This window comes from Triturus cristatus, chromosome 12, assembly GCF_964204655.1.
Source record: "Triturus cristatus chromosome 12, aTriCri1.1, whole genome shotgun sequence".
Classification (NCBI taxonomy): Eukaryota; Metazoa; Chordata; class Amphibia; order Caudata; family Salamandridae; genus Triturus; species Triturus cristatus.
The window spans coordinates 47,367,863-47,387,405 of record NC_140595.1 but is presented as its reverse complement, the minus strand read 5'-3'; the positions used below and the strand labels follow the sequence as shown (position 1 = coordinate 47,387,405).

At 48.2% G+C, this 19,543-nt stretch overlaps 1 protein-coding gene across 2 annotated transcripts in view; it reads left to right on the top strand.

The window, feature by feature from the left end:
* The window catches only part of HDGFL2 (HDGF like 2), a 103,281-nt gene extending 86,050 nt beyond the window's left edge, over positions 1 to 17,231 (top strand). For both annotated transcript variants that reach the window (XM_085638847.1, XM_085638846.1), the window contains exon 16: positions 16,820 to 17,231. In XM_085638847.1, the coding sequence (XP_085494973.1) occupies positions 16,820 to 16,922 (103 nt within the window). In that variant the 3' untranslated portion in view covers positions 16,923 to 17,231. The remainder of the gene's footprint in view (positions 1 to 16,819) is intronic.
* Positions 17,232 to 19,543: the final 2,312 nt, after the last annotated feature.

The window sequence follows — 19,543 nt, the reverse complement described above, 5'->3', positions numbered from 1 at the left end:
TAACCATGGGCAGGATCCCTGGCTTGCCAGGGTAATCTTTATTTTATACAGCTGCAGATTTGCTATGTGTTGAATTGTTAGAATGAAACACTCTTAGTATTGTTTATTTCCGTGATGGCTGTCCAACCGTGAGCTTCCCACAGCCGCTCAACAGCACCTACATGAAGCAAGGCATCCATACATTTGTAGAGACTTACTATTTTTAAGCTTTCGAGGTCTCGAGTCTTTAAAACAAATGTAGGTGTTTGTGTCACCAGAAAGAAACCTTCCTTGGTATCCAGGGTTCAAACTCAGGATCACTATTCCATATTTTGACAGTGCTCCCTTTCCAGTATGATTTTTATAGAATGCTAAAAGTTACTCCTTCAGTGGATAAAGGTAAAGTATCAAATATTGTTAGTTGCATGTTGAGACATTTTATTGTGGTTATTGTGCAAACATGGTATTCGGCAGTATCATGTGTGGGTACGGCCATTTACACTGGCTTCCCTGCTCTGCAGTGCTATTGCACTCTAGTTGCATAACCAAGGTACTCAGTTTCTGCACTTGACACACTCTAGGTAGCCAGGGCGACCTACTTAAGAGATGGTAGGAATTAATGAACTCCAATACTGCATGAGGCAGTCACTAACTCGATTACCTCCGTATCCTTTTAGTGCTTAAAACTTGAAAGGAAAAAGACTTGCAGGTTTCTAGGTAAATAGAACAGTTAAAACTAGAACACAAAAAATAAAAACCCAGAACATGCTACAAGCTTTGGATTAGAGACTCAACCCGTAAAGTTACTATAGCTCAAATCCACTAGATTTTCTATAACATTGGACCCATCGTTCATGTTATTCTGAGGCTGTACTCTGTTCTACTCTGGGATCTTTTGAACTTGGCTGGTTACTCGCATAGACGTTCTACCTCAAGTCTTCATGTTTGTGCAAGGGATATAGAGGTGGTGTCTCCAGAGCACGTCATTTAATTGGTCCAACCTTTGGTTACCTGACTAGACCCCTCAGTTGGCTAAAGCCTCCGCTACCAAATCGAGAGTACCCATTTGCATAGTCCCTCAAAAATTAGTAAACTTAAAAGCCCACCACCCAAACAACAAAGTCCGCATCCCAATAAAGTAAATAATGTAGGTCCTACATCTGTGTTGATGGTTAGTCTTACTCACCGGTGTCTGGTTAGCACACAGTCCCAGTCACGGCTGTCCAATAAGCACTACATGACCCAACTGGTTCTTGACTATTTTTTTAGGTCAAGCCTGGGCAGAGCATGAACTGCTCAGCGAGGCATGCTTTATTGGATTATGCACTTTGAAGCCCCACCCACATTACGCCCATATTTGTCATTGGCTTGTGTCATTGTCCTTGGTAACTTCTGGCTTCTAATTTGTAAATAGGCTTGTTAGTCCCTCCTTAGTACCTCCTTGTCTTCATTTGTAACCTCCCATGAGGACACCCCCTTTTACATCTGTTGTTGCTAGATAGGCTTTAATTACAGCCTCTGAGCACTATTTTGTTTAATGGTGTGCGCATGCCTGCTGTTGCAGGCACGACAAGCTTTATTATGTTTTTTACATAGCTCGGCACACCACGCTGATAGTGGCGGCCGTGCCTTTGTTTTACTTGCCGTGTCAAATGCAGCACATGTTTTGTAAACTTTTTTTAATTTCTTTTTTTTTTTTTATTGCCCCATGCTGCACTTGCACTTTAATGATGGCCGTGCCCCTTTCCTTAAACGAGTCGATTCTAAGGAAAGAAACGTGGCCGCCATTAAAGTAAAAGCGCGGCACAGGGCGCTTTTACAAAAAAATAGCATGTTTGTCAACTTGACAAACAAATGTGTTTTTTTTTTTTTTTTTGTAAAAGCGCCCCTGCTTCTCTTTCACTTTAATGGCGGCTGCGCCCCTTTCTTTAGACATGGCTGGTCTAAAAAAAGGGACGCAGGCGATATTAAAGTTTAAGCGCTGCATAGGTGTTTTTACAAACTAGCATTTGTAATGCAGTAGGTGTTGCATTTACGAAACTCGCGTAAATGCGAGACCTATCGCATTGCAAATGCTTGTTTTAATTATATTTTTATTAAACTCTTTACAAAATTACAAATTGTATCATTGAAACACATTAATATACTAATATATGCGTGAACAGTGTAGAATTAAACTACACATTCCCATTTGTTTAAAATATTTACCAATACATATACTCAGTAAATTGCTTCTGTTCTGTTCTCTAGAGTCAAACATATTTAATTAGTCAGTCAAACAAGGGAACTAAGATTTGTTTCCCCCAGATTACTTTTTCGCAGTGTACATTAGTCTTTTTTAACATTGCCAGTCATTAGCAGTCATGTGGCCTGGTCCATTCTATTGAATAAATCAGTATGTTTTTACCCCCCCCCCCCCTTTTAATTTGCTTTTTCACAGATGGAATATGTAATAGTGGGCTGGCACCCACTGTGGAGTACCTTGGGGGGTACTTAAACTTTAATCTGCGTTTTAAAATCCACTGTTTTGCCTAGATTTTCAGGCTTGTGGAGCACCATGTGACCCGAGACCCGAGTTGAGGTCACGGGTATTACCAGTCTCCACTGGGCGTAGGTCTTGGGGTTAAGGTCTCTCTTGCGACTGGAAAAAAGAATCACTCTCAAGCTGCATTGCTAGGAAGATGGTTCACATGGCTCTTGGGTTAGAGCAACCTGCTCCCAACAACCGATTCCGACTAGGTTGGTGAAGGCAGACTTTTGTCTGCTTCTGGGACTTGGGTGGAGGGGGGGGGGGGAGCAGTGCACCATCTTGCAGGTAAGGAACAGGCCCCCCATCCTATCCAAATGGTTTGTATTCATGAATGGTAAGAAATGGCTTCTACATTCACATTTACTCCAAACACATCTGTTAATGTGTTATTGCATATCTTGTGATTTTCTGTGCTGGATCATTGAGTATCTTGTACTGCTCTGTGCCTTCTTAACAAGGCCCACAATGTTACGAATCAATCTAAAATTGGGGTCACTTTGTGGGACATTGTGGGCTTATGATGGATGTCCTAGTGAGTCAAACTGCTTCTCCCGGTTGACACCCTCACTAAAAATCTTTTAGAACTGCAAAAGGAGTAGGGTTTTGAGGTGTGCGGTAGGTAGTGGCACCTGCAACGGGTGTGCATTCGTATGTAGCTACAATGCATATGAGATGGTGCCACAGGTGGGGACTAATCCTGAACCCCTGAAAACCGACACAAGGTCAACAAAACAACAATGGATCTGTGCACACGTCGGTGATACAACGTTAAGCAGTAAATTACACATGCAGAACACCACTCTGGAGCAATGTTCCCTCTAATTTCTTTTTTCTGTGTGCGGCAGTGTAGGGTCTCTGTGCGCTGCAGCCACGGCTATGTGCGCCAGGAACCAGACCGCACGTGTGTGCAGCACCAAATATCCCTCCAAACTTTTGCTTAAAGAAACTGAAAAGACAGTGCATTTCCACACATACATACCGCGTTAAGGGTCTTAAGGCAGATTTGCAATTTGGATACACACGCCATACATGAATTGGTTACACAGGCAAGTACACTTCAGGTTTACAAAAGCACAAGACTCCAACTGTGGTACCATCATAAGATTTTACTAAAGATTCTTAACTGGAGCACTGTTCATTGGATGAATAGCTGCAAAATGTTTAAAAAAAAAAAGACCTTTGAAATCCTGCACGGACTGAGAAATCCAGAGTGTATTAGGCAAATGTTTAAACCTTCTCAAGCACTTTGTAAGGATCTAGCTGTGTTCTTTCTTTACAAGATAAAAGAGATACTAAGGGACATTAATAATTCTCTCCCAGTGATAGATCAATGTTTTAAAGAAGGGCTACTGAAAACTAGAAATAGTATTCCAAGTTTTCCAAGTTCAGATTAGTCAATGCTGAATGAGCTCAGTACGGCTGATATTTCAATTAGTCACCCCAACAAGCGAGAGTCTTTTGACAGAATTACAGAAGAAACTTTAGAGCAATTGCAATGTCTACCTCATTAGGCTCTCAGGTAGAGATCCATTACCGCCTAGAATATGGAAGAACGTGGCTGAGGAGCTAATGTATGTATAAGAATGGCAGGTGGGATGAAAATGCAAGAAAAATGGTCAAACCTGGGTTACTGTTGTGGAGCCTGTCTTCAGTGTGCACGCGTGAATGACCTCAACTCGCTGCCTGATTTGAACAGCTCAACAAGGCCTTAAAAATAGGTAAAAGAAATACAGAAAAATGGACCTCAGACCACAAATTGCTTTAAACTTACCGAAAAATCAAACAGAAACAAGCATATTCGGGGTCTCCCGGAATTATTAGCGGTATTTATGCAATTTATTAGCTCTGTACCCCAAATGAATGGGTAATCTTATTTGCTTACATGTTGCAAAATCATCAGAAAAGTGCGTTGAGTGCTTTATGGAGAAGTAAAAAGGAAATGAGCATTGGCAAATCGAATAGGTCTGGCTTTACTGCACTAATGCATGTAAACCGCGTTGCATCATTCATCCATGTGTTTGAGTAGTTTAATATATTAAAGCAAGGTAGATTGGCTTTGCCAGGGCTTGTTGGTTCTGTACATCATTAGAGTAACCGATAAAGTGAACACTGTTGCTATCCCTCCTTTTAACGTACATCGGATTCTTGGATTCTTTCTGCCAATTAAGTATGCACATTTGACAAATTACTTAGTATTTTGTATGGTCTTGTTGCTGTGAAAAAACAAGAAAAGCTGTTCCATTGTGTCTGTTGCTAGTCTGCTAAACAGGTTTAGTTGTAAGGTTCTTTATCTTTCTGCTGCGTCTGAAACATTGTCAAATGCATACTTTGACAAGTCTGCCTACGTTTGCCATTTTTATGTCAGTCTTGAAAGTACTGCTGCTTGGAACCAGTTCTTTAAAATGTAGAGATGATTTGGCTTTGCCCAGGAGAGAGTTTCTATCTCACCTCACGCCATTGGCTGTTTCGTGCACAATTCGCCCTCCTAGGAAGCACTTCCATGGAAATCCGTAAGGGATTATTTTAAATATGAAAAGTGCACTCAGTCATCACGCTGTTTGTCACATTACATTTTTGGTCACCTATATCCATTCTAAACAGAAAGCAATGCTTCCTTGTTACACCCCCCCCCCCCCCAACACACACACCCCCCCAATAGGCCGGGCTCTAATGTAATAATCATCATTTTTGCATGATGCAACACGACACGTGTGAGCTTTGTCCCTTTGGCTTTACCAATGCTTGCTTTCTCGGAGGCTTTGTGTTTCTAAATGCAGTACTTCATCGTACGGATACTTGGATAAAGTTGGCTTTCTTTTCTGTTATCCTTATCTATAGTCCGAGGACTATTACCATATCAGTTCAAGGGAATGAAGACTAGAAATGTGAAATTTTAGTACACGCATCTTGTGATGTGCACTGCGCGCATTGGGGGAATCCTTCACAGATGGATTGGAGATGCACTGGTGAAGATTTTGAAAGAATCACTGGTAAAATGCATGTTGCTACCTTCCAGAAGGCGTGGGGCAGTAAGATCAGGATTTCACAAGCGCTGATGGAAGATGGGGCACCTTGACCCTAAGATTGCCACTAAAGTCTCACAAGGTTGCAGCTTTTGTTGTTGATCTTGCAAGATTTCCGAGCTGCCATCTTGGTGTCAGGCTCTACTGATCTACAGAGAGACAACAACTCAGCAGACCAGCTAGCTGAGGAAGATCAGACTTGCAATCAAGGCCTAACAAAAACATTTAAGGATGCCTGCTGCAGTGCAATAAAATATATTGTATTGTAATTGAACTTCTAAAGTGCTTACTTCCCCTGACGAGGTGTCGAAGCGCTTTTTCGGCGAGTAGCACTCTACTCTGGAACTCATAAGGATTAGTGTTGAATTAGTATAGTGAAATATGAAAGTAATTTGAGTGGTGGATATGTTAGTCAGTTATTTGGATTGCGAAGGTTTGGGGAGGTTGTTTTGGGGGTGGGGGAGGTCATAGCAGTAGGAGGAGGCTTTTGGATGAGTAAAAAGGGGTTCTGGAGGGGAAGAGTCAGAGGGAAGGGTTTAGAAAGGTTTGTTTTGGGGGATCGGTATAGTAAAAGATGTCAGATAATCAAGGAGGGGTAGAGTAGGGGAGAGTCTAGAAAGGGTTATTTTGAGGATCATAGTAGTGGCATGGGTTTGGATCAATAAGAGTGGATGTAGAGGATATATTGATAGATGTATATGGTGAGAGATGGGGTAGTGCATTGGAAAGAGTAGTAGAAAGATGTTTGAGATGAGTCAGAAAGTTGGGCTAGAATATACATTGAGAGGAAGAGTACTAGAGAAATAATAACAAACAATGGGGACTGTTCATGAAGGGTGGGGAGAGAGGAGAATACGGGAGAAGGAGAGGAATAACAGAAGAGAGAGGGAGGGAACATAGAAAGGGATAAAGGACAATGTGGATAGAATGGAACCAATAATGAAAGAATACATGAAGACACGATAATTGAGACATGAAAATTGAAACGTGAAAATGAAGAAGAACATTTAGTAGGGTGGAGAATTTATGAATCGGAGGAGAACTGGATTAAGGGAATTTTAGAATAAGGAAAAATCTGGACGCAGAGAAATTATAGGGCAAACCGAAATAATGAAAAAGCAAAGTACTTTAAGCCTGCAAATCCAAAAACATGAAAATGGCACATTCCAATAGCTGCTGCCTTAGCGACTGTCCTATGGCAGAACCACGTCATAAGAAGTTGCAAAAATATTACGATAAGAGTTGCACTTACTTCGACTTCGGAAAAAGAATGGGTGGTAGTTGCTCTGATTTTTAACAGAAGGAAAAGTAATAACCTTTACAAAATATTGGGTTTCGAATTTCAGGTTTAAAAATGGCTGACATTTCATCACTGATTTATTAAAGCTCTAAAAATGGAAGATATAAAGATATAAAATGGAATAGCCAGGATCCTTTTATCAGATTAGGAATTTTGTAAAAGGTGTTACTCTTGCTCAATTCCATGAACAGTTTATTTTTTTCTGTGACGCTGTATTACAAACAAACGAGTCGCTCTGTAAAATTTCTGAGCCTAGAGATGGTCACGTGCTGCTAACCCAGACCAGTAAACACCGATCTGTCTTTGAAAATAATACCTCCTTCCCAGGAAGATAAACCAGGACTTGTTGTTGGAATGGCAAATCAGACATGCGTGCACAAATAGTAAGTATTATATGGACTGCTAAATATTTGACAAAAATCACACAATTTGGGCAAGTGCAGAAGCCACAATTAAATTCCTTCCACTGAAGTTGGTGCTGAGTCTCCAATCCATGGTACAATTCTGTTAAAAGTAATAGAGGAATAGGTAAGACAGTGTGCACAGGAGAGCTATGTGTATGTTTGGGTAGGGTTCTGTGGCGAAGGGCTCCTCTTCTCTCTTTGGGAAGACTTTATGAAAGCTCCTGCAGCAGTTACTCACAGTAATTACTGGCTCTGGACTTTACAAGGACATTTCAGCAAGGATTCAAATTTCTGACTTGTGTTCTCCAATTTCCATAGCACGTTCATTAACTCGTCAGGATGTCTGAGACACTGAAATTACGCGTTCTTCTCTTCACTGTTCACACCAATTGCAGCTCCCCCATCAAGCCCCGTTCCCTCACACACTTTACTCCCTCTCTGATTTCGCAGCAAACTCGTGTTTGAGACTCTGCTTTTCTTAATTGTGCACAGCTGCGGGATGATTGTGGGCCTTTGAGTTAGTATAAATGTTAATTGCAGCCCGTGTGCGCTGCAGTTCACAAGAATACTATCTCAAAGGTTCACAATCAGCACGGCAGCTGTGCACAATTAAGAAAAGAAAAGCAGAGTCTCAAACGCAGCGTGTGCTAAAGCACAGCTCGTGGTTGAGACACTGTTTTTCTTTTCTTAACAGTGCACAGCTGCGGCGCTGATTGTGGGTCATTGAGTTAGTATTCATGTTAATTACACGCACGGGCTGCAATTAACATGAATACTAACTCAAAGGCCCACAGTCACCCTGCAGCTGTGCACTGTAATTAAAGAAATGAGGCAAGTGCAAAGCCTATCTGCTGGTGAACGTAAGCCCTCCTAAAACCCAGAGCCACAGGAATGACCGTTTTTTGCGCCACTCGCGTTTTTTGAAAGCGGCGGCGCGAACTGTCTCATGGGATGTGCGCGCTGAATACAGCACCGTGCGCGCTCGGGCTGACTTCAGTGCGCGCGCCCGTGCGCGCAGGTTTTTGGGAACAGTGCTCTGGAGTATTGTTTGTTCTTCTTTTATTTCGAACGATTGCCCAACCAACATGTGTTTCGTCTGGGGAATACCCCGAGACTTCATCAGGGCTGAAAGGCAGGTGAAAAAATGTGGTTGATCTCTCTGCCGGTTGTACTTCCGTCCCGGCTGGTGTGGGTAAAATGAACTCTAGAATTGTATCTGGTCCATAAGTGTGCACCATATGGTGGAGCAGAGTGAGGCTTCACTCTGGGTGGTGTGCCCGCGTAACTTGTAAGAAGCTCCATTGTTTGAGCCCGGTCAAGCTTCGGGCTAAAGGAAGCCGTAAGGATATCTGTGGTTTTTAGTTAGGAGCAGCGAGTACTTTGCAACTTCCGACGACTGGAAACCGGAAATGTTTTAGGCTTGCAAACCTTTCCCGACCCAACCACTAGATAGTGAAATAATACGTAGCATGTCAATCTGTAGTTGCAAAACCCTTGTTACAGGTACGTAACCGGTTTCATTTAACCTTATTCCATGGAGTTGGTTAGAGTGCAGTAGGTGGATGAATTGTGCACTCTCCAGCCTTGGTGCTGGCAAAAGGCTTCTTCCTGTCCGAAATTGCACCTTATATCTGATAGAGACATGTTAGTGATAGATTCCTTACCTTCGAATATCCCCATGCGTCAGACTGCATCTGGAAAGTTTTGCTAGCCGTACCCCTGCGCGTCAGTAGGTGGCGTCATGCGGCTCCGTGTCCATCGCTGGCGTCTTAAGCGCCGAGATGACGTCAAGGAGACTACTTAGGCGCCACCCATGTGCGCTGATGTCAGTTCTTCATTTTTCCGAGCCAGCAAGCGCAGATCTGGATAGTTCATGTACCTTAGTCACTTTTTGACTTCTCTTTTGAGACTTTTTGTCTCTCCTTTTTAGGTCTCGCCTGACGATGCGCTGGTCTGGTGAGACTTTTAGTAAGGGCTTCAAAAAATGCTACCATGGCCGGCCTACAGCTTGCGTGCATGTGCGCGGGCGCGCGCTTACAAGCTGAGGCGCCATATGGCTTTCCTTGTCATGCTCATTAAGCGCATTGCTTGCCTCGCTTTTTTACTTTTAGCGTGACGCGCGTGCTTGTTCTCCTTTGATCCCTATCTTTTCCTTTCTCAGTCTTACCCTCTCCCTGCCTTTTACAACGGCGACCGCACCATTTTGCCAGCCCCCACCACTCCTATTGAGCTGCTCGTTTTTCTCAGCGTGTGTACATTCTTATCTCTGGCTTGTTTGTTGTGAGTGCAAAACAATGAAGGAGTTTTTTATACATTCATTCTCTGTAGCTGTGCCGGTTTATCTGACTCCTACGCGCTCTGCTGTTTTCCAGAACTTCCCAAATGCAAGTAGGCACCCTGCTTTAGGGTACTGCACTCCAGTTTTCCATTTGAACCATTGGACTCTTAGTGCCCGTGGACAAAACTTTTACATCCTCTGTCTGGCCTGCGGCGTTGTACCTTTATTTGATTATGTAACCCGAGTGAGTGGCTACACCAGTGAGCGTGGACTCAAGTGCCCGTCCGCTTACTCGTTTAACATGTTGAAATACATTTCTTTTTGGGGAAAAGTCTCTTTCTATGAGGTTCGTCGTTTATGTGCTATCTGGTTATTAATTCCTTCGAGTAGGCACTGCAGCCCGACTCCTCGTGTTTTTGTTGAAAGTAAAACTCGTTGTAAGGTCCTTGTAATCTTATTTATTTATTTATTTTTATTTATTTATAATATATATATATATTTTTTTTTCTTAGTGTGTTTTTGCTAGTTGCGCATCCTGGCTGTCAGATTGCGATCCGACAGGGCTGTTAAACAAAGGATTGGAGTTTTAGTCAGAGGTGCCCTGCGGTGATGCCCAGGGGATCCCGCCAGCCCGCTTCCTGGAAGAGCGAAGTGACCGGCATTTCTCTTTCACTGTGACCCACAGTACTGCTGCTGTTCAAGGCTGTTTGTTCTCCGAATGCAATTATTTATAGTCAACAACACGTTCCTCTCGTCTCCCATCCATCCGTGCCCCCAAGAGATATGCATCTTATTTTCTAACGCATGTTTAAAGTGGTGGGTTCTCCACCAATGATGGAGTTGTTGGTGTTGCATGGGTACTTTCTGATCAAGTTGTTAAGCAAATGGGGGGTATCTGTATTCTGCTGGTGAGCTTTAAGCTGGCTTGCGCTTCTGAGATGTTGAAGGTACTAATGGATTTTCCTGCCAATTGCTGCTCTTAGTGCTTGAGTGCCTGATCCTTTGAGACCCAGGCTGATTCTCACTTCTTTACTTGCCCTTAATTATCCGATTTACGGTTGCTCTAGGGTGCTGTGCCTATTGGTGTCGAAGCTTCTATGTTAAATAAATACACTTTTTTTAAATTTGAGGAGACTTTATCATATTTTCATTAATTGGCACAGAAGGAAGGGTGTGTGTGACTGTTCACCAGTGGCACGTGAAGTAACAGAATGAACAGTAGGTGTTTCAGCACCCAGGCTAATGTGCTGCATGGCTAAATACTTATAAGGTCCCGAAGGCGAGACCTATTGGCTATGCCAATGCTTGTTTCTCCTGGTGCACGTGTGGATGCCTGGCTTTAAGTCTTGTGGGTCCTGCCGTCGCAACATGTCGGTGGCGGACCCCCATGATTTTGCCTCTACTGCCTGGAGACCGACTATGAGTCCCGGTCCTGCCGGGACTGTCGAGCCATGGCCCGAAGGCCTTGAAGGAGGGGCGCCGGAAGCTGCTGGAGGTCCGGCACTCGTCCCAATGCCGCTCCAGGTCCAGTGACCGTTCCCGGAACCGCTCGCGGGGCCGCAGGCGTCTCTCCTCGGGCTCCAAGTCTTCCCCTCGGATTCCGGTAAGCGATGACATAAAAAGAAGTCGAAGAAGCGTGTTCGCTCTTCGCTGTCGCCCCCCCCCCCCCCTTTGTCAGTCCTCAGATGCGGACGAGGGGGACAGGGGTTCTGCCCCTGCGGCTCCCTTGGAGCCTGGGAGTCCTGCGGCCTACCCGCCTTACCTGGGTCCGTTGGCGACTCCCGAACAGGTGCAAGAGTTTCTTGCCACCATGGACCGCCGGTTCGCCTTAGGGCCCCGCGGTTCTGTGTCCAGATCCTGTTGGCACGTCGGAGCCGCCGGCGGATCCAGCTTAGGCGCCACAGGATCCTACGCCTCTGGCCCTGGCGCCACCAGGTCCGGCGCTGCCGGCTCCTGCCCCTGCGCATTGGGAGACGGTGCCACCCCGACGCAGTTTGTCCCCTCTGCAGCCAGTTCCTCCTGCAACGGAGTTAGAGGATGACTGGGAGGGGTCTGAGGACCCTCTTGCCGATCAATGTGACTCCGAGCAGGACTGGGTGGACTATCTGGAGGACGCCGGTGACCTCGATGTCTCTTCGACCCGTGGTTTGCCTCTCCCCCACCTACGATGGAGGAGGGCGCTAACTACACAACGGTGCTCCGTCGGGCTGCTGAGGTCCTCAACCTTGATCTTCCTACAGTAGCCCTCAAAACTAACCTCCTTACTGAGGTGCTCCAGACGGCGTTTACTTCGTCAGAGCCACTGCTTCCCTTCAACTACGCCCTCACCGACATCCTGTTGGGCACTTGGTCGCGGCCGGCCACAGGGGCCCCTCTGGATAAGGATGTTTCTGACCATTCATCCCACGCCTGAGAGTCTGGTCATCCAGGCCTCGACGTCGCAGAGTGCCTTTCCCACAGCTCCACCGGATAAGGACTCTAAGAAGCTGGAGCAGTTTGGTAAGCGGTTGTTCTCGTTGGCCAGCTTGGGGTTGCAGTCGGTGAACACCTCCTGCTTGTTTGGCCGCTATTCCCACACCGTGTGGGACACGGTTGCTCAGGTGTTACCTCGGTGTCCTGAGGAGATCCATGCTGTGCTTTCCCAGGCGGTTGCTGAGGGTAAGGATGCGGCTAAGTTCGCCTTTCGGTGTGGTTTGGACACCGCTGACTCGTTGGGCAGGGCGATTTCTACGACTGTGGCGCTGCGTCTGGTTGCGATCCACTGGGTTCTCGCCTGACATCCAGAGCTCGCTCATGGACATGCCCTTTGATGGCACTCGCCTGTTTGGCAATAAGGCTGACAGTGCGCTAGAGCGCTTTAAGGACTCGCGGGCCACGGCCAAGTCCTTGGGTCTTTCCACTAAGAGCCCAGCCACTCCTGGGTTTCGTTCCTTTCGTGGCCAAGGCAGGGGCGCCCAGGCACGTTCCTTCAACGAGCCTGTGCAGAACCTGCCTCAGCGCGACCGCGGCTTCCGCAGGGGTGGCTCGGGGAATCGGCGTGGGGGGCAGTCCACCTCCGCCCCCGCGGCTTCTACCTCCAAACCTTCCTAATCCGAGCTTTGTGGAGCATCCCACGCCGGTGGGTGGCAGGTTCTGCCACCACCTCCACCACTGGCGCGATATCACATCGGACAAGTGGGTGTTGCAGATCATCCGCGGGGGTTATTCTCTTCCCCTTCAGTCCTCCCCTCCCGCCATGCCACCTCGGTGCCACCGCATGTCGGGGATCACTTGCTGCTTCTCCAGTAGGAAGTTATGGCCCTCTTGGCCAAGGGGGCCATCGAGCGCGTTCCTGGGCCAGAAGTAGGACGTGGTTGTTATTCTCACTACTTTTCTGGTCCCCAAGAAGGACAAAGGGGGCCTGCGCCCCATCTTGAACCTCAGGAACGTCAATCGCTTCCTCCGGAAGGAGAAGTTCAAGATGTTGACTCTGGCTCAGGTCTTGGCTGCCCTTGACCCTGGAGACTGGATGGTAGCGTTGGACTTGCAGGACGCGTATTTTCACATCCCCGTCCTGCCGGCCCACCGACATTACCTGCGGTTCACGGTAGGCCGCAAGCATTATTAGTTTGCCTTGCTCCCTTTCGGCCTTACCAGTGCTCCTCGGGTGTTCACAAGAGTGATGGCGGTGGTCGCAGCTCATCAGTGCAGGTCAGGGGTGTCGGTCTTCCCCTGCCTCTATCCCGGGTTTGTCAGGATGACCCTGCTGCTCCTGGGCCTGATGGCCTCCTGCATCCTGCTAGTGCAACATGCCAGATGGCATATGTGGGCTCTGCAGTGGGACCTGAAGTTCAAGTGGGCGCAGCATCAGGGCAACCTGTCCGATCATGTCCAGATCTTGGAGGGCACTACACGACAATTGCAGTGGTGGCTCATGAATCGCGATTGGGTCAATGGCAGACCCCTCTCCCTTCCCCAACCGGAGCACACAGTGGTGACGGATGCGTCCCTCCTGGAATGGGGAGGCCACTTGGGAGAGGCGGAGGTCAGAGGCCTCTGGTCTCCGGCAGAGGCCCGGTTCCACATCAACCTTTTGGAGCTTTGGGCGATCCGTCTTGCACTGAAGGCATTCCTTCCCTCTGTCCGGGGGAAGTGTGGTGCAGGTGTTCACGGACAACACCACCTGCCATGTGGTATTGCAACAAACAGGGCGGCGTGGGGTCCGGGACCCTATGTCAGGATGCTCTGCGCCTGTGGACATGGCTGGAACATCAAGGCATTACCTTGGTGATTCAACACCTGGCAGGTTCTTTGAATGCCAGGGCGGACGAACTCAGCCGCCGGTGCTTGATGGATCACGAATGGTGTCTGAACTCGGACGTGGCGCAAGGTCTCTTTCTGCAGTGGGGAGAGCCTTGGTTAGATCAATTCGCCACCGAAGAGAACACGCAATGTCATCAGTTCTGCGCGTTGGAATTTCCAAGGCGGCACTCGCTAGGCGACGCTCTTTGTTGCGAGTGGAGTTGTGGTCTGTTGTACGCCTTTCCGCCTATAGCAATTCTGCCCAGAGTGCTGAAGAAGATTCGGCGCGACCAGGCCCAAGTCATCCTTGTGGCTCTGGATTGGGCACGAAGATTCTGGTATCCCAAGCTACTCAGCATGGCGATCGATACCCCGATCCGGCTGCCTCTTTGGGATGATCTTCTGTCGCAGCAGCAGGGGACGGTCCTCCACCCGAACCTACCTGTCCAGTCTCCACCTCCATTCATGGAGATTAAGCGGCGACAGTTGACAGCTTTTGATCTTCCTCCCGAAGTCTGTGATGTCATTCTGGCAGCCAGGCGTCCCTCCACTAAAACGGTATACGCCTGCAGATGGAACAAGTTTGTGGCATGGTGCACAGTTAAGACTGCGGATCCCCTTTCTGTCCCTCTTTCCGAAGTCCTTCTGTTCCTTCTTTCTTTGGCCCAGCAGGGCTCTGCTCTGGGCACTATCAAAGGTTAGCTTTTGGCCATCTCCGCCTTTTTACGGCTTCCAGATCAGCCTTCTCTTTTTAAGTCCCCGGTTGTTAACCGTTTCCTGAAGGTCATTACGCACACGTTTCCGCCGGTGCCGTTCATAGTGCCTCAGTGGGATTTAAACCTTGTCTTGACATATCTGATGTGCGCTCCCTTCGAGCCCCTTCATACTTGTCCTTTGCGTCTTCTTACTCTCAAGACTGTTTTCCTAGTAGCTATCACCCTTGCGAGAAGGGTGAGTGAGCTCCAGGCTCTTTCTTCTAAACCTCCTTTCCTTTCTGTTCATTGGAAAAGTTTGTTTTAAGGACAGTCAATCTTTTTTGCCAAAGGTTGTCACGCCCTTCCACATCGGGCAGCCCATCACTTTGCCCACCTTCTTTCTGCCTCCTTCAAGGGAGGAGGAGAGGCTCCACTGTCTGGACCCAAAACGTGCGCTCGCCTTCTATCTGCAGCGTATACAGCAGTTCCGGGTGGATGACAAGCTCTTTGTTGGCTACGTGGGCGCCAAAGAAGGTCGGGCTGTGCACAAACGGACCAACTCGCGGTGGGTCGTTCTGTGTATCAAAGCATGTTACTCCTTGGCTAAGAAGGAGCCTCCTGTGGGGCTGCGTGCCCATTCTACCAGGGCAACTGCAGCCACTACTGCCTTGGCACGGGGCGTGCCCTTGCAGGACATTTGTCAGGCGGCTACGTGGGCCTCGTTGCACACGTTTACCAAGCATTACTGCCTTGACAGTCCGGTCTGGAGAGACTGCTTCTTTGGCTGTTCTGTCCTCCGTGACTTTCTGGTGTAATCTTGTTTGCAGTCCCTCCACTGGGGTTGGTATTGGTGGGGTATCTATTCTAAGGTAAGGAATCTATCACTAACGTGTCTCTTTCAGATGCACAAGTTACTACTTGTGTAACAATATATCTGTAAGAGACATTAGTTAGTGATAGATTCCTTACCGCCCCGCCCATCCTCCCCGTTCTGCGAACTGATTATAGGGTTAAGGTCATCCCCCTTTCAGGGCCCTACTTTCATGGCACCAGTGGTAAGTTTCTTGCATGGCTCTGCGCTCCTGGCGCGGAAAGTCGTGTACAGAACGGACGTCCGCGCGCATGGGTGGCGCCTAAGTAGTCTCCGTGATGTCATCTCGGCACTTACGACGCCAGCGACGGACGCTGAGCCGCATGACTCCGCCTACTGACGCACAGGGGTACTGCTAGCAAAACATTCCGGATCCAGTCTGACGCCTGGGGATATTCTAAGGTAAGGAATCTATCACTAACTAATGTCTCTTACAGATATATTGTTACACAAGTAGTAACTTGTGCATTGCGCAAGTCGGCATCTGTGTCTGGAGCATGCTGCAAGAGGTACTTCCTCCTGTAATCCAAGATTAACAGATGCCCTAAAATTGTCAACCCAGAGCTCATCTGTGACTTAATATCGAACACCCATCGATACTGCATACCAGTTGGCCTTGCTGTTTTTTGGCATATACCATTGACTAACAATTACCCTGACCAGCGTCCTGGAAAATACCTCATCTGCCCCTGGCCAAGCTACTGGACCACAGCAACTCCCCATATCATCCTAGCAAATGCCTAAGGCAGCCGCCCCAACCCCACACACCTTTCGTAAAGCAAGACGCCCCTCCCCCAGTAACTTGCACTCTACTCGACCAGACATAATGAACCAAACCAATGGTGCAGCCGGGGGTGTCCCTTAACATAAGCTAACCAGCCCTAGCCACTTGTTCAGTCACCACCATGACTGTAGAATGGCACATCTCCCTTATTTCCATGTAACTACTGACCTGCTCTTCAGAAAATACTGGTGACTCATATTTTCTCCCAAAATATTCTGTTCCCATTGAAGGGAGTGTCCCATCTATTTCTACGTGACACACAGCGCTTTCTGGTTCATCCTGCAGTCCCATCTGCCTCGTCTCAGCGAGGATACATCTGCTTCCGGTGAAAAATCCTGGGACCCTTCTTCCTAGAACAGTCACTTGCTACATGCATGTACTAGCCTCATAGCTTGAAACAAATGTTTCTATGTGTAATAAACATGGCAGCAAAAATGTGAAGTACAGAGATCATATTTATGTTAATAAATTCTGTTTTATTTTTTAAAAGAATTGTATGAGTTAGTTGCCAGTTTGCCTGTCTGGAGTTTAGTCTTATGTAACAAGTAAGAGGGCAAGGTGCCTCATTTATCTTGGGAGAACACCTGAGTTGTTACATACATTTTAAAAATCCATAAGATGGGACTGCTGTTAAGAGTCTTACCAGTTCAAAGCAACTTTGTTTTTCCCCACAGCTCATCACAAGATCATCATACGGTTGAAAAGACGAATAGTGACCATCGAAGCCCGGAGGAACAGGCGGTGCACACGGAGTCGGAGGCCGTCGGCGAGAGCTGAAATTATGCTTGGAGCTCATGAAATAAAAAACTAAGGCAGAGGAAGTTTCTGAATCTCCTCTAGCTCAGACAGTTTCAGTACCATGCCGTGGCGTAGTTTCCCACTCCCCAACCCTCCTCCGCACTCCGCCTTCTGCCTTTTACAGGAAGCTGAAGGTTCTTGGAGGCTTGGAGGGGTGTCCTGAAAGGTTTGGAGACAGTCCCTGAAGGCTCAGAGATGTATGTTTGTATTTGTTCCCTTGTTTTTTTCACATAATTTCTTGTGATTTAAATCTGAATGATTATAAAGAGTTTTTTAATGAAATAATAATTAATGTTCATGTCTTATTAACGAGTGTTGCAACTGGCATTGCTTTTGACTGTCACCTTTATACAAGGACCACGATTATTCGGTTTGCACCACAAGAATTGCATTTGGGGGCCACCTAAACTTGTGTTTTAGCCATTGTGTTGCACACAGATGCCACACCGCAAATGTTTGCTATTTGAATAACCGAAACCAACACGTTACTGCATTACAGTAGAGTGCTGTTAAGTTTTTTTAAAAGTTTGTATGCTTGAACACAGCAGTAATGGTCAGTCTGGGGGCCCTGGCGGCACTGTACTTACTTCAATCTTTGGATGCAAGCCACAATTAACAGCCTTGTGCACTGTTCTTTCCCTGAAAACCAGTGTTCGAGGCATATGAGCTGCAGATTGTATACTTTTGAATAGATCACCATCTGGTGTTGGGCTCGGATGTTTGCATCTTGTTTGTGTCTTGGAAGAAGTCTTTGTAGTCACGAGGCAGGTGACTCCTCCTTAGGTAGACAGTGCGCATGGACATCGACTCCATCCCCAGGATGTTTTTTTCGCCATCGGGTTCGGATGTGACTTGCTGCGGTGCGGATCTGAAAGAGACATGTTAGTGATGGATTCCTTACCTTAGAATATCCCCAGGCGGTAGACTTGATCCGGAAAGTTTTTCGTCAGCAGTACCCCTGCGCGTCGGTAGGCGTCGTCGTACGGCTCTGCGTACGTCGCTGGTGTCGTAGTCGACGAGATGACGTTGCTGGAGCTTCTTAGACACGCCCATGCACGCTGACGTCAGTTCTTTCTTTTTCCGCGCCAGCAAGCCCAGACCCGGAGAGAGCGGTACCCACAGTCATTTTTTTACTGAGTTTTTGTGACTTTTTGTCTCGGTGTTCAAGTATATCTCACTCTACAGGTGCATAGAGATGCCCGGTTTTAAGTCCTGTGCGGCCTGTCCCTGCACGATGTCGGTCCCGCACCGTGAGTGTCTCTACTGCCTGGGGCGCTACCACTACTCCGGGTCATGCCCCCATTGCCGGGCCATGGCTCCCAAAAACTTTGCGGGGGCAGTCCCGAAAGTGGCTGGAGGCCCGGGAGTCGGCTCCGCGCCGTTCAAGGTCCCGGTCCCGTTGGAGGTCGAGGGACCGGCCGCAGAGCCATCACCATCATTCGAAGTCTTCGCACTCGGAGGCAGGTAAGGCAAGGCACAAGAAGGCGAAGTATCGTCGCGCTTCACCTAGCCCGTTGTGTGATGCGGCTAAGGGTGCAGGTGGCACCGCCCCTGCGGCTCTGGCGAAGCCTACGCAGTTGCTGATGGCCTACCCGCCCTTTCTGGGTCCATCGGCGACTCTGGCCCAGCTGCAGGAGTTCTTGTCAGCCATGGCACGTGTCTTCGGACAGTCCGGTGCGCCTTCGGGCCCTGTGGGCCCGGCTGGGGGGTCCTCGTGCTTCGGCGTAGATGGCTCCGGCCCGACATAGTCGACGATGCCGGCCTCGACGCTGAAGGACCCCCGTGGATCCAGGCCTGGATCCCTGTCCATACCGGTTGGCCCTGTACGACCTCCACCGACGTCGCCGTTGCCGGCTGCAGCCCCAGCCGACGCCGGCCCCGGTTTACTCCCTGGCGGGGAGCCGGTGCTGGAAGGGTGTCTACCGATGCCGATTCCGACGCCGTTTGGGAACCTCTATCCTTATTTCCACTGACGTCCATATGTTCCACCTGTTTAGCAGGCTGGGGAGGACTGGGAGGGGTCTGAGGACCCTCTCGCAGCTCAATGCGAGTTAGACCCAGACTGGGATGAGGATTCGGGGGATGCAGGTGACCAGGATTATGCTCCGGAACCTGGCGCACTGTCTCCTTCTACCCTGGCTACGGAAGAGGGTGGTTCATATTCCATGGTGTTGCGTAGGGCAGCCGAGGCTCTCCACCTCGAGCTCCCTACTGTGGCCGTCAGGACTAACCTCCTGACAGAGGTGCTTCGGCCAGCTTCTGCTTCCACGGAGCCGCTGCTGCCCTTTAACAATGCACACTCAGACGTTCTCTTGGGCACCTGGTCCAGGCCCAACACAGGGGCACCTGTGGACAAGAACGTGGCCTGACGCCATCGCCCGACCCTGGACAACCCCGTTTTCCTCTGAAAACCCCCCACGTGCGAGAGCTTGGTTGTCCAGGCCTCTGCATCCCCGAGCGCGTTCACTTCCTCACCTCTGGACAGGGAATCCAAGAAACTGGAGCAGTTTGGGAAGAAACATTTTTCTTCCGCCAGTTCAGGCCTGCGGTCTGTGAACGCCGCATGTCTCTTGGGCCGTTATTCCCATTCTGTGTGGGAT